We start from the raw sequence: 15,857 nt of genomic DNA on the forward strand, positions 1-15,857 counted from the left end.
AGAAAATCGTTTTGTGATTTTCACCAGGGCTTTTTGTATCGTGAGCCTGCACCCTGCACTCCCGACCCTACAACCTGTACTTCTGACCTGGTCGGCTCTTCTGCGGGGAGAGGCATGTCCTAGTCCTCCACAATTTTCAAGGAGTTGGGCCAGCTTTTCAAAGAGTCGTGGTTCACAGCACCTCAGAGATGTTGTGAATGATAGTCTGCATGAGGGAACCTTTTGAAAGGTAAGTTCAAAAGGTCTTCCTCATTCCCCCCCATGCTAAGCTATGATGCCCCACCCACCTCTTATGGCACCTCGTGTCCCCCAATCCGAGACATTCCTCCCCACCAGCCCTATTGGCCCTCTTGATCCCCATCCCAAGCTATGGCACTTCTAGATCCATTCACCCACTATACGCTGTATAAAATCAAGGAACCCTAAAGTGACGAAAAGCAGTCATTCCTTAATAACTCCCACTTTCTTAAAACAAAAACTCCTTTTTATTACAGCCCAATACAAGTTTCAATCATCTAATGATTTCTGGGCTTTCAGCCAAAAATGGATAGTGAGGCTTAGCAGAAAGCCCTGAAATTTGTTGAAACAGCTGAACCCCAGGAAAACCATTGCTGGATTGACAGGCTCTGGCTCTCTGATCTCTTCTGTTAAGTGCATCATGTTTATTTACACAAGATAAAGGGGTTTCAAGTGCTTGCAGTTTCTGCTATTGATACTTTAAAGGGTCTGGATGATTGACACATGTATCGGCCTGTAGGAAAAAACAAGTTTTTAAGAAAATGGAAAGTTATCAATTACTGACTTTTAAAAAAATACTTTTTTTTTTTACACAATCTATTGTCACTATAGGGTTCATTGGTTCTATTCAATGTATAGTGGGTGAATTGGCATGGAAATGCCATAAATTGGCATGGGGGCATGATGGGCATACCTTGGCATGAAGGAGTATGAGGTGGCACAGGAAGAGTGTGGGGGATAAGGGGGTGTGAAGGTTGGAGGGCCTTATTTTGTCCATTTTAATTCAGCACCAAGGCAGGCCTTTAAAACAGCCCATCCTGGCATCTGGCAGCCCCTGGCTGCCTCTGACCTTTATCCTGGGTCGGCTTGCACGATTACGACCTGCACCTGTACACTGCACACCACCCTCCACCCCCCCTCACCCACAAACCACTAGAATGAAAATCCCGTCTTTCCTGCCACTCTCTCCTGAGATGGGCAGGCCAAGCTCGGAATTTTCTCAACTCCTGCTGCCTGCCTCGATGATGAAAATCCAGTTCATTGTGTGTCTAAAGCATATTTGAAAAGTTAACTATCTATACCATCTCCAGGATAAATACATTATGATGCTTCGAAAAGCAGCAATGGGTGTCCAGAGCTCAGGCAAGTTCACAAAATGTCAAATGCAAAGATGATCAAAGCAGACATCTTACAGAAAAAGAAGGAAAGAAAGAGAACGAAAGGGAAAGAGTTGCATCTATATGTGCTTTTCATGCTCATCGAACATCTCAAAGTGCTTTACAGCCAATGAAGTACTTTTTAAAAACGTAGTCACTGTTGTAATGTAGGAAATACAGCAGCCAACTTGCATAGAGCAAGCTCCCACAAAAAGCAATGTGATAACGACCAGATAAATTATTTTTGTGATGTTATTTGAGGAATAAATGTTGGCGAAGAAACTACGGATAACTCCCCTGCTCTTCTTCAGATAGTACCATAGGATCTTTTATATCCACCTGAGGGGGCAAATGGGTTCTTTGGTTTAACATCTCATCCAGAAGATGACAGTCCAACACTCTTACAGTACTGCACAGGTGTGTAACCTTGACTTTTGTGCAGTGGGACTTCAAACCCAGAATATATGGGACTGTATTTATAGATAAATACCTAAGGATAATAAATTTTAGGTTTATTATTCTGGTGTAATTAATTGTTAATTAATTCAGTACAATACAGGCTATAAAATAATTTGAAAAGCAGAACACTCATAAGCAATACTTTTGCACATATAGAAACATGCATGTATTAAAAATATAGATGCTCAGGACTTTCCTAATGTCTATGGGTAAATGCAAGGGACGATATGATATGAAGCAACACAAATCAGAGAGGTCCCAGGTTTTACTTCTGTGCTGTGCGGAGATTACCCGCTGGATAGAGCAAGAGGTACAACTGGGCAGAGAAATAAAATTAGCCACGTCTTCATTTTTGATTGTTATTTTGTAACCCTGATGGAAAGTGGGCAAGTGTGAAAATCAACCAAAGACAGGTTAGAGCTCATTAGGCCAGCTGACACTCGTGCAAAGATGCAACATGGATGAGTTACCAATCTGAGTTACTCCAGTCCTGTAGCATCATCCCTATGTGTCAATGTGAGTGAATAAAATGAGAGAAAACTGAGAGGAGGAGGGCAAAAACCCATTTAATCGAAGATAAACTCTAATTCCATTGTGGTAGCACTGTTTCTAAAAGATTCCTTCTGTCACTTGCCTGAGAGCCATCATCTCTAGCTCTTTTGATGACATTTTGGCGTCCATCTACCCAGTAAATCAACTTGTCAACAGCATCATACTCCACTGACTTCACATTACGCAAACCATGTACAGGCAATATTATATCTGGGCTTTGGTGTTCATCCAACACCATACGACTAATTGCAGTCTTCTGACTGAACAGCAAGAAGTTGATGGGTGCTAAAAGAGCAAAGACAAATTAAATATATTAAAAACCTATTTTTACCAAATATTTCTACAATGATCTAATTGCTATCGGGTAAACTTACAGGGCCATAACTGCTAAAGGAAATCTCATTGCAAGACAGTGAAAATGTTGGCCTGGATTTTGCATTAAAAACAGAAAGTTGCTGTCTGAGTTATCCTGCTCCTCCACAAGCTTTGCTATATCAATATCTCACCAAGAGACCTGGCATTCCAATAAATGGATACTTGTGATAGATATCAACAAAACGCACTACAAAATGTTAGGATTTGTCAATTCATGTGTAAGTGCTTTTTTAATGGTGTGATCAGTTATAGTTATTGAGAAAGAATTCCTACGGCACTAAAAATTAACAAGTGTTGAGTCTCATTCCTTTGGATTTTGGTTGTTAAGAGATTTTTTAAAAAATGCAAACAATTTTTACTTTTTCTCTCTTTGATCCCTCTCTCTTAATCCTATCTCTCTTGCTTTGTGCTTTATTAGGCTGTGAATTAAATATTCCAACTAGATTTCCTGGTTCAGACTCTGCACGACTAAGTAAAGATTCTTCAACCTAATTGATGAAGGAAAAACACAGTTTTAGATCTCTAATTCCAAGTTCCAGCACAAAAACCCACAGAAGGTCTATGGGATGTATCCTTCATTTGCCATGAACTGTAAAATCCAGCCCATTAAGCTTTATAAGTAAATGGGAGCAGCTAACAAGATATATGATTACTGCAATTATCCAAACAGAATTAAAATATGACCTTTTGAAGCAACTTTTTAAATATATTAAGTTATCAAATTCTATGACATTTGAGTGGTATAGAATGCTCAGTGAGAATAAGGTTATATTTCAGCTGCAAAAGGGTGAGTAACATTACAGTAATGTCCAAAACATGGGATACCTGTTTTAAAAATATAATCATTTAGCTTTATGTATGCTGGTAACATTTCTTTGAAATATTTTCATAAACCTGTAGGTGGCCTGAATGTATAGTATTTAATATTTAGTAACTTTTATATTAAAAAATTATATTATATTGAAAAAAAACAGGAAGTGCTGGGAAAACTTATCAGGTCTGGCAGCATCTCTGGAGAGAGGAACAGATTTAACGTTTTGAGTCCAATAGGACTCTTCTTTGGGCTTTCTTATTTCAGATTTCCAGTATCCACAGAATTTTGCTTTTATCTTACTAATTATGCCTTGATTGTGCCTCAGCAGTACCTACTGCAGTTTACAAAGTGGGAACTGCTAAAGTTAAAGCCCCTGCATTATAAGAGATAACTGACTGCAATAGCTTAAAAAATGAATTTTAGTAGCTCTGAAACTCCATATAAAATGAATATAGGATGGAATTTTATGGCAGCAGGATTTTACATTCCCACCAAAGTCAATTGAGTTTAGAATGGCTTGCCACATTTTATGCCCCCATTCCCGCCGCGACAAGGCCGTGAAATTCTGGTGATAATGTTGGAGTAATAGAAATAAAAACTTACAAGTGCAAGTCCTGTTATTATCATCAAGAATGTAATGTGAAGCACACCCACACCTATACCCAGTTGGCACAGCAAGGCAAAGGTGAGAACAGTGACCATTGGTTTGCACACATTCGTTCCAGCCATCTTGCCGTGAAGAATGAAAAACTAGAATGTCCATCACATAGTCCAAATGTCCCTGAATAAGAGTACGGTTTTGTCCATTCATCTTGTCAGCACGCTCAATACTGCGAAGATTCCAGTCAGTCCAGTAGATGTAATCTCGGTACTGCGTTAGTCCAAAAGGGTGAGGCAGATCATCAGCTATGATTTCGCGCTGTTTTCCTTAATTGGTGAATAACAAAAGATTATATTTTGCAACCAATTTAGCTGAATGCATAAAAAGTACAATTAGTAATGTTGCCTTCCTACATATACTTTCAAAACTGAAGCCAAGAGGGCAACAATAGCATTGCCATTTTGCCCGGTATTGGCACTATTTGGATAAACTCAAGATGTGGTCCTGCTTGGTTTTGCACAAGCTTCAGTTGGCTCAAAAGCTATGCTTTAAGTTTATTTGTGATTTAAAGAAACACAATTTTGGTACAATGCACTGACTGTTCCATCACCTCTCAATCCAAAGAAATTGACCTCAGATGGAGGGTGGAAAGCAAAATTCTGAGTTCTGCTATTTCCTGTATAACATTGATGTGAGTGGTCATGAAACCAAAGTTTCCTTCTCACATTATTGCTAACAGTAATGCACTAGAGGCACTGAAGACAGCACATAATACATCATTAGAATCCTAGAGATATTGAGATTTTCATCTATTCAAGATTGTCAACCAGGCAAACAATAACACAGTTACCCTAAAAGAAAACAGTCGGCTGAAGAAAGTCACAGAAACACGCTGAAAAAATTGCAAATAAATTGTGTATTTGGAACAAAATATAGGACTTTTTTTTTTAAGTTGAAAGTATTTGCCGAGGGATTACAAACACTAGATGAAGTACTTTCTGAGTCACAATCATACTCACAGAAGAACTGCAACAGCAGCTTGTGGCCCAAGTTCAAAAGCACTTTTTTGTGAGGTGGTATTGACTCCCACATATATTATTAGAATATCAAATTTAAAATTACAATACTGTGAATAGTTGGCCCCAATATTCAATATGGTATGAAATGCAATGAATTAAAAATGTACAACTGTTTTTCTCAATACTAAATTTCAGAAACAAAAAAAGGCGTATTAAAAAAAGTTTATCATCAGCCAAATTCCAAACAGAAACCTTTTGTAAGACCATATGTTCCACATTTGAACAATAAATAATTGTGACAGATCAAAGCTTTTATTCACAAGTTACCTCTAGACCAAGTTTGGAATTTCCTCCTACCTAGCATATTTGAAGATTCAATCATTGACGTATCCAGGTCAGTCCAGTACAGTCTTTTCTCCACATAGTCAATAGTAAGTCCATTGGCACGTCCCACTCTGTCCACCAATGCAGCACTATTCGTACCATCCATGTGGGCACGGACAATTCTTGGTTTACCACCCCATTCAGTCCAGTACATGTATCTGGTGTAGGAAACAGTTATCAAAACTGTTGGACTTGACAGAGGGAAACAAATCACTTAACAAAACATCCTGATAGTATGAATAAAATCAATAACTTGGAGACTAAACATTTTCATAGTTCAAAAATTCATCAGGTTTCATGCTCATACAACAAAAGAACTTTGAGAAACCATGTTATTTCATAAATCGCATGTAAGTCTTTTTAATGGCATTCATGTATAAAAACATCAATTTTATGTTTCAAACATAGAAAATTAATAAAATTATTTTTTCTTTCTTTTGTTCAGAAATGGAAGGAGTAATTTTTTGTGTTTAAAATAATAGGTGTTAGTGCTGTGAATAATTGATGGTAGCAATGGATTGCCAGTTTAAGCATCAAGTTACCAACATGCTGCTTCAAATCCAATCTCAGAAGAGCACATTCTGCTGAAGCAATGTAAATATTTCCACTTCCTTTTGACACTGCTAAAGAAGATAAAAAGAACTTGTACAGTACCTTACACAAACTCAGGCTATCCCAACATGTTTCACTATTATAATGCAGCGAAACATGTCAGCCGTTTGTGCACATAAAAGTCCCAAAACTATGAAGAAATGACCAGACCTATTTATTAAGTTTTGGTTGAGGCATAAATGTTTGCCAGCACATTGGGAGAAATCCCTTCTTCAAAAAGTACACTGGGAACTTCAACTTTTACACAAGAGAAAGGACTGCACCTTGCCTTAACAGCTCACCTGAAAGGTGGCATGAGACAATGGAGTACTCTCCCATATTGAGGTACAAGTCTAAGTTATATACTTAAGTCTCTGCCATGAGGCTTGAATCTATGACCTTATTTTTGATTTGGTCAGGAGTGGTATCACTGAGTCAAATCTAGCAACTTGAGAGAATAGTAATTTACTGACAGATTGCCATAAGTTTTGTACATCTTGCATCCTGTAAGTGAAATACCCAAATCATTTCACAGAACATTTCTAAAAGCAGGAATTAAAAACTGTTTAAGTGCATCCTTCAAGGGCCTAACTTTTGAACAGATTCTTATTTCCAGAACATACAAACACTTTGGGCCAAAAGGTCTTTGATGATACCAAATTGGTTGTCCTCTTGACCAGACTGTGTCTTAGGAAGGTGATTAGAAAGTACAATTGGCTACACTTCCATCAGACATGGATATAATAAACAGCCATTTAGAACAGATAAAATCTTGAATTCCAAACCAAGATCATTGAGATCAATGGTAAATTTATTGTTTACCACATTCACTCATACAGATTTATCTAAACAATTAACTTCTACTGTATGTAACTGATTTTGGATTCAAAATCACCTTTAGTGTGCTGCGGGTTCAACTAAGCAGGAGCTGTGTCAGCTGATACTACAGATGAGTCTGAATCATGATACAGTACAGCTCGAAATTCAGCTAGCTCCCCTAGCACACTACAGCTAATTCCAAACCTGCTCACAATATGACTGTAATGTGCTGCTATGTTACAACTAACAGCTGATACAAACAGCAGATGCTAACTGAACTAAATATTCGAGTTTTATGTTAACATGCTTTGAGACATAAATCAGGTAGCCATTTATAATTGTCCTGGAGCTAAGGTCTTACTTCATATTTTTAGGGAAAAAAAAATCATCCTGGCTAATTTATAATTATTTTTTAAAAAACTGGTCAAAGGCTTTAAAATTATTGAAGCCATGGCTGACTATGACTTACACAAAAGGAATTTCTGACCTTCAGAAAAGCAGTAACCTCACTATTTCTAAAGTGATACCACTGCCCCCCTCGTGACTGCAATGATCAAATCCCAAGGAATTGTACAAAGGCCATTTACATTTCAAGGCCAGGCCCTGGCCAATGGAGATGATCAGTCTGTGAAGACAAAAGAACCCTGAAACCTCTGTTGTACTTATTAATGGTTGAAACATTAACTATCTGAAGAATCCAGACAAGGAATATATATCCTTTGTCCAAACCAAGGTGGAAAAGTGGGAGTCATGTCACATGAAACCCCCCCTCCCCCCCAACCAAAGCTGCTATAACCAGTTATACTGCCTTGTGGAGCTACAAATGCAGACTGTCAGTTTACCATCTAGCAACAGAACCAGAGCTCTGTTTCAGGTTTGAATGCCTTAGTCCCATCTACGCTGTTTGCACTGGAATTTCTGTACCAGCGCCTACAAGACTAAATCATCTCTATGTGTCTATCCCATCGTGGAAGTCCTCTCTACTGGAAAAGTAGATTATCCAACATCCATCTTCAGCCTGCCAACTCTGTGAAAGAATAGAACCATAGAACCATAGAAATGCTATGTACAGAAAGAGACCAATCAGCCCATCAATACATCATTGAACTCTGATTCTGGACTCAAGTGAAACAATAATTCATATTTTGTCTGTGGTCTTTGCCCTATAGCTTTTTCTGTTCTCTATCCCACCTTTATTATATATATGAAAAGGAGGTCATGTTTTGACCTTCCTCTCACGTTTGTGTGCAAATCAATTAGCCCTTTTAGTTCATCCTCTCTTGAGTTTGCTGTGGGGTTATTAATAGAGAATTGGATCACACCTAAACTGAGGGGTTGGGAAAATATACCACCACACAAAAAGGGTGAAATCAGAAATACAAAACACCTTTCTGTTTATGGATGGGTGGTGAGGGGAGAAATCAGGACTGTTTAAATTAACCACCAGCCGCACCCCCCCCCCACCGCACCCCGCCCCCCCCCCCCCCCCCCCCCCGCCCCCCAACCGACCCCGCGCCACTGCTGTCTGTAACATAATGGGACAAAACACCCATACATAAACAGCTTAGTTGTAGACAAAAAATTTTTGACACACATGTTCATAACAAAACCCTTTACTGATGTTTTACTTTCCACATTTTCAACATTGCAATCTTCACTGGGACTTGATAACATTTATTGTACATGATTAAGAATTGACCAGTTACTTTAACAGGCACTAGTACAAAAACACATGTTGTTAACTGCAGATTGATGAATTATGATCCAAGAGATCAGAAATTTGAATGCTATAACTCCTGCAATGTCACTTCAGTACTCCCAAGGGATATGGTTTATCTTCAAGCTTACACCCATGTTTGTGATGAAACTTTTTCAACCTTTAGAACATGTGATACCTTACTACACTCGCTCTTTCCTTACCCATCAGAAGGATCAAGAGCCAAAGCACGTGGATTGTCCAATTCTTTCCAAACCAAAACCTGTCGATATTGCCCATCCAGCCGTGCCACTTCAATTCGATTGGTGCCCGTGTCTGCCCAGTAGAGGTTTTTTGACAACCAGTCTACTGCCATTCCTTCAGGGTAATCAAGACCAAACTCAATCACGTGCTCAACGGAGCTTCCATTCATGAAAGCACGACTGATGGTCTATGGGAAAAGAATTTTTCAAAAAGCAGAGTTCATTTCAATTTAATCTGAATACATAATCTACAAGTAGCTAATTATTAAGCTAAGTCACATCAAAAAAATTCAAATCTTTCCCTATATTTGACAGAAAGCGAAACAACATCAATCTAATGTTTCTTCTGAACAGAAAAGTCTCATGAATGAAACCACTTCAAGGCTGCTTTACTTTCTCTCCAAAAATCAGCATTTTAATTGTAATTTTCACTCCTTAGATTTCAATAATTTATATAAATCGTGAAACTGCATAACAAACTAAATGTGTATTTATCTTCTTTAATGTTGATGTTTTGTAATATCAGAAATTCTCAATTAGAAAGGTTCTATAAATCTTGGAAAACTGTTAGATTTATTTTTCAGGAAGTCATCAAAAGAACTGTTTGAAATAGCTAGAAAGGTACTGTTACATGGTTTCTACATTATAAAAATTCTCTGCATATTTGCAAAGCTGTTTCAGGTATCCCTAAGCCTAAGTACTGTATATATAAGTGTAAAAGTCAATCTCAAGTAAAAGTTCACCCAGAATTTTTGGCTTAAAAAATAACTTTATGTGAAATTGACCTTAGTTTTTCAGCGATCAAAGCCCAAAAATTTCAAAACCAAAGTAGAACCTCTACATTCACAACTTCCTGAGCAACCAACAAACAAATTAACTCCACCACCCTCAGGCTTCCTGAGGGGAGGGGAGGAGACACTAGGTCTTGCCATTCTGGCCCTTGCATGTACTGTCTCATTGAAATCCCACTGCACCAAATCAGAGGACAAGGGGTGAGGGCCTTCAGTGTGACATTTACTAACCCTTCTCTTCCCTTCCACCAGCCTCCGAGCAGCAATGAAACTACAGGCCCAACCAATAGGGTGGGGGTGGTGGTGGTGGTGAGGTGGGTGGTGGTGGTGGAGAGAACTGTTCAGCACAGACAAGGCAAGCTGCTCCCCCCCTTTTTGCTGTAAAACGTGTCATTAATCCAAAGAAAAACCATCTCCTCAGGCTGGGGCTGGGATTAGCATCGGACAAGCTGGGGCCTCCCCAACCTCAAAGCAAATGGCAGCTGAGCCGGGTGGCGAGGGTAAGGAAATAATCCAGTGACTAATCCACCGGGCCTGGGGAAATGGAAGCTGGGAGGGGCGGCTCCTGAATAAAAAGAGAGAGTCACAGAGAGAGAGACACACACAGAGAGAGACAGAGAGCGAGACAGACAGACAGAGACAGACAAAGAAAGAGAGACAGAGAGGGAGAGGGAGAGACACACACTGAGACAGAGAGAGAGAAAGATACACACACACACACACACACACACACACACACACACACACACACATACACACAGGGAGAGAGAGAGGGACAGAGAGAGATGTAGAGAGGTAGAGGGAGATACACAGAGAGAGACACACACAGAGAGGGAGAGAGATACAGTGAGAGGGAGAGAAAGAGGGAGACAGAGAGAGAGAGAGATACACAGGGAGAGGGAGAGGAAGATACACAGAGAGGGAGGGAAAGATACACAGAGTGGGAGGGAGAGGGGGAGAGAGAGAGAAAGAGAGAGAGAAAGAAAGCGAAAAAGTCAATAAGCAGCTGATGTGGGTGTTGCTTCCCCCATTACCTGTGGGTTCTTTGAGAGCCATGTTTGGTGTACTGTTTAGATGGGTATGTTGAAAGTAAGCCTACGACTTCATACTTTTCAGTTGATGAAGTGATGGTCTTTTTAGGATTTTACTTAAGCTTTTGTTTTGGTCCTTGTTTCATGCTGTGTGGATCCAAATCAAGCACATGTCAACCCCTCGAAGATATTACTCATGTAATAGTCAACCCTTAAATTTTTGTGTAAAAAAACTGGTCTCAAAAATTTGACTTTTACACAGGTATAGACTGTATATCTTTCCACTTAGAAAGATACCCAGACCTAAAATTGCAAATCTGAATTAAATACATTATTTTAATTAAACATTACAGGTAAGTTTAATTTATACATATATTACACACGCATGCACAGACAATGGGCCGTAACCTCTGAACTCCCTAGCGTCAGATTGGGGGGGTACCCCAAAAATGCACTGGGGAATCCCTCTGGGAAGTTCCCAGGTAAGAGTTTGCAAGGCAATTGGCCAGAAGTGCACACTTCCTCTGGACAACTGTGCTACACTGGGAACCATCTGGAAATGTGATTTGAATTGCAAACTTCAGATGCTCCCACCAGGGTTACACCAATAGTTACCCAGAAAACGGTAGAAGAATTAAAGCCTCTTCTAATTTCTGAGTAACTACTGTAAAGACCCAGACCGATGTCCCCCCCATGGGACACCCCCCACAGCTTTGACCACGCCCCCCATCCCACCCCTGACTAACCACCCCCCACCCCCAACACAGTATTCCCCATCCGCCAACCCCCCGCCATGGGATTCCCCCCACCTGCACAGGACTCCTCAACCAACACCTCCCACCCCACTTCCCCCAGTAGGTGCAACCCTCCTGATGTCCAACTCCCAGCCCTCCCAATTCAGACTCCCTGCCCCCATCGCCACCCCACCTCAGAACACCCCCACCCCTCAAGTTCTTTTAACTTACCATAGGCACTTACCTTCTCCCTGGCCTGTCAATTTCAATGTGGCCTTTAAACTGACTCACTTTACAGTAGCTAATGCTGTAAAAAAGGGGGAGCATGTCCACCTCCTTCAATTTATCGGTGCTGGACTTCGAAGACAGCTGCGCTGCCTGGATCTCATCTGGCCTGAGTTGGAAGGTTGGGCGAGATAGGCATGGAAGAAATTTGGTGTAGGTAAGTGGGCATCGAGTGGCAATCCGATGCTGATTGCCACTCTGAGGAAGTTACGGCCCTATATATTTAATAAAGGGTGATCTCAAATGAAAAAAGATTTGCAAAACCCACATTTCAACTCGTGTTTCTCATAAAATCACTGAATGCTACAACACAGAATCAGGCCATTCAGCCATGAAGCCTGTGTAGTATTTTTCTCTGCATAAACCACCTTGTCTAATTCCACTTAGATTTCAAAGAGAAGCCATTTCTTATAACACATAAATGTCTATTTACCACCCATTTTTGGAACTGATTACTATTCAGTACCTTTAAACTGATGTCTGTCCAATAAATTCTGTTATCAGAAACATCAAAATCGAGAGCAGAAGCTTCCTTCACCCCTGTTAATGGAATTGCCACATCATTGTTGTTGGTCTCCAAGGAAATTCTACGGATGTCTGCTCTACTGGAGAACAGCAGGAAGGCTTCAGGTACAATGCAGGTTTTCATGTCCCTGATTAACTCCAGGCCCATTGGACAGGCACAACGTGGACCCTGAGGCACATACAAACATAGGTGACTGCAGCCACCATTATTCTTCGAACAAGGGTTTGATCCTGTAATAACAATATGCAGAAGTACCATTATTTAAGGAACTGATTATATAGTAAAAAATATATGAAGGGCACGTCGCAGCACAAGACTAAATATTGCAGCCCTGTTGCATTGGGGATAGTGCATGTCTGTGAGCAGTCCTCTCATGAGAAGCAGACCTCTCTATAGATGTGAAGTCCACTCATTAACATATTGGTGTTGCACTCACAGATTGGACACTGCACAGGAAACAATTTAGGCAAAAGTAAGCTATTTGACTCTCATCTCCTCAGTGATGTATATTGTAGTACAAGTGATTTTTCATGAGTGAATCCAGACATTTAGGATAAGTAACTTACAAGGCATCACATTATAATCTGATCTTGTCCTCACCTAATGTATACACTAGAGAGATGGTGATGTAGTGGCAATGTCACTGGTAATCCAAAGGCTCAGGCTAATACTCTGGGAATATGGGTTCAAATCCAACCAGAACAGCTGGTGGAATTTAACTTCAATTAATAAAATCTGGAATTGAAAACTAATCTCAGTGATGGTGACTATGAAACTACCATCAATTGTCATAAAAACCCATCTGGTCCACTAACATCCTTTAGGAAAGGAAATCTGTCATCTTTACCTGGTCTGACCTACATGTGACTCCAGACCCACAGAAATGTGGCTGACTCTTAGATGCCCTGTGAAATAGTGTGCCAAGCCACTCAGTTCAAGGGCAATTAGGAATGGGCAACAAATGTTGGCCTTGTCAGCGATGCCCATATTCCCTGAAAGAATAATTAAAAATGCATACGTGCCATTCAGAAAACGGGTCTGCAATTATGGAGGGGAACCCTGACCAATAGTTCTTTTTACAAGCTCAAGCAATGATTAGGTTGTATGCACATCCTCCAAGATAACATACCAAATGCTTTTGTTACTCTTGTTGCTTTCAGTCCCATAAGATCAGGTAGCTGATCAATGATGATTTCTCTCTCTGCATGGTGCTTATGAACACGCTCAATGCTTCGTCTCTGCCAGTCTGTCCAGTAGATGTAATCACCCAATAAAGTGAATCCGAATATGTGAGGAAGTTTATCTTCTACAAGTGTCCTACGACCAGTTCCATCCACATTAATCACCTGTTTAATAGAGAAGTAAAAATATCCAGTTCAGAGAAGATATGAATACTGATGGGGGAGGACCTGTCTTATCTACCAAGCAGGCATTTCCTCAGTACCAAACTAATTTTTGATGACATTCCTAGCAGGAGTTTGTATGTTGTCCTTTCAGATCTGACTTGTATCTTCAGACAAGGGCAAGTTCTTTTATATTTAATTTTCAGTTTTGGAGAAAAGGAATAAAGGAAATCTAGAAATAGATGTGACATTTTCTACAGCATCCTAAAGCTGAGCTGTGGGATAGCAGCTGAGAAAGAGGTATTTATAATGTGAAATACATAGTACATACAACCAAGGAGAATAAGATGCATTCTAACCAGGACATGCCCAACCATGATCTACAATCCCATGCTACAGTTACCTGATTAATACATTGCACCTAATTAAAAATGCTGACCTTTAAAGTATTTTTATTCTTTGGCGGCTCAACCTGTTTCACCAGCTGACCTGGCGGGGGCCACTACTGAGGGGGTATACCTCATCAAATTGATGTTCAATCCAGTGTCAAGTCCCAATTGAGTTGGGGAAGCAGTTTGCTCAGAAGCCAATTATTTTTTGCATATCATTACAAAATCTTTGTGAAGCAAAGAAGAATTCTTAAGTTCATATACAAGATGATGTAATTTCTACTGTTAAACCTCAATTGCACAAGGGACTGAAATTTGTTTCATTTACAGTTCAGTTACAGCACACGCTTTCATATTCTTCCATGCTGAGGACATGTGAACTTTGTTCATCTGAAACAGAACAAACTTCAACATGCCTCAACTTCAATTATGTTTGCATACCAAAATGTAGAATTTAGAAGAGTAAAGCATCAATTAAAAGAAATAAAAAAAAGTGTAAGGTAAAATGAGGAGCACCAGCTTCAGGTAGACTTGCTTAACCAGGTATATACAGCTGACAGAAGTAATTTTAATTCATCAAATACTCATCTAGCAAGTATATTAGAAAGGCACAAGGGCTGATTACTATTAAATGAATTCCCTGAGATGACCATACTATTGGGATGTAATGAACTCTTCAAGCTTTGCTTGTCTGCATCGACAAATACTCTATTTCACCTCCTGCTTCTCAAAAATATGCAAAAATTAAAACTTTGTCAGCAGTACCATTACCCCCTTATCAGGATGGCTGCCTTAGGTGAGTTAGTAGCATTTTTGTTTTGGAGTCACAAGGTTGTGTTCAATCCTCACGCCAGAGACTTGAGTATATAACCTCAGTTGCAAATTTACTGCAGTATGGGGACCTGTGCCTAGGAGCTGCTGGCCAATTACAGGCAGGCAACTGTCCACTGCAGGCAGTGCCAGCAAGCATGGTGGCAGCTGCTGGTAATGCACCCACTAGAGGATGAACAAAGGTGAGTGAGGATGGGATGAGGGTCACGGGGCGGGGTGGAGGCACGGTCACGAGATGGCTTTCAGTGACCCCCACTTCCCTTGTTGGCTTCCTCAATCAAACACTAAGTGCCTGATGAGGCTCCCACTTCACATGAAGGCAGTCATGTAACCTGTTCTGAAGTCTGCCTGGCAGCAAGCCTTGATGGTTTGATTGTTGGAGATTAAGAGAGCCCAGATTGTTTTACTGGGAAAAAGATGTAAGGAGTTTATACTTGCAGACAATGACAACAGCCTCTGTGCTAACAGTGGATAGATTGTGAGTCTCCAAAGTCCCAGGGAAGTGTTGAAAAGCGTTGGGTTGTAAATAGTTATGCTTTAAATTGTCCATTTAGTTCCAGGGTGAAAAAGTGTTGGGCTCTCAAGAATAGCTAATCTGCATCTCTACCCAACTATAATGACCAAGTGACTCATATTTCCATCGTGATGGGCTTCGAGTTGGGAGGGGTACAGATGAAACCATTGTGATATTAGGTTACAGGCTTTCCTAAACTATCATTGAATGTCACAGACAGGTTAGTCTGCCAGGGTCCGGGAGAGAAAACAGCTAGAGGTGAAAAGTCTCTATGGTTTGCCTTGCTGGAATGCAGATGGAAGCTTGCATTCAGATTGGAAAGACCAAATTCATGGTGAGTTAGAACGAGAATGGGAGATTTGCCTAGCTTTTTAAAATTTATTTGTTCATGGGATCTGGGCATAACTGGCTCGATCAGCATTTATTGCCCATCCGAACTGCCCTTG

General features: G+C 40.2%; 1 protein-coding gene across 2 annotated transcripts in view; it reads right to left on the bottom strand.

Annotated features, from left to right (window-relative positions):
* lrp5 (low density lipoprotein receptor-related protein 5) overlaps positions 1–15,857 on the bottom strand; it is a 233,240-nt gene that overhangs the window by 24,605 nt on the left and 192,778 nt on the right. For both annotated transcript variants that reach the window (XM_041197277.1, XM_041197279.1), the window contains 6 exons: positions 13,464–13,680; positions 12,275–12,564; positions 8,929–9,155; positions 5,572–5,756; positions 4,198–4,521; positions 2,488–2,690 (listed from right to left, as the gene is read on the bottom strand). In XM_041197277.1, the coding sequence (XP_041053211.1) occupies positions 2,488–2,690; positions 4,198–4,521; positions 5,572–5,756; positions 8,929–9,155; positions 12,275–12,564; positions 13,464–13,680 (1,446 nt within the window). The remainder of the gene's footprint in view (positions 1–2,487; positions 2,691–4,197; positions 4,522–5,571; positions 5,757–8,928; positions 9,156–12,274; positions 12,565–13,463; positions 13,681–15,857) is intronic.

This window comes from Carcharodon carcharias, chromosome 10, assembly GCF_017639515.1.
Source record: "Carcharodon carcharias isolate sCarCar2 chromosome 10, sCarCar2.pri, whole genome shotgun sequence".
Lineage (NCBI taxonomy): Eukaryota > Metazoa > Chordata > Chondrichthyes > Lamniformes > Lamnidae > Carcharodon > Carcharodon carcharias.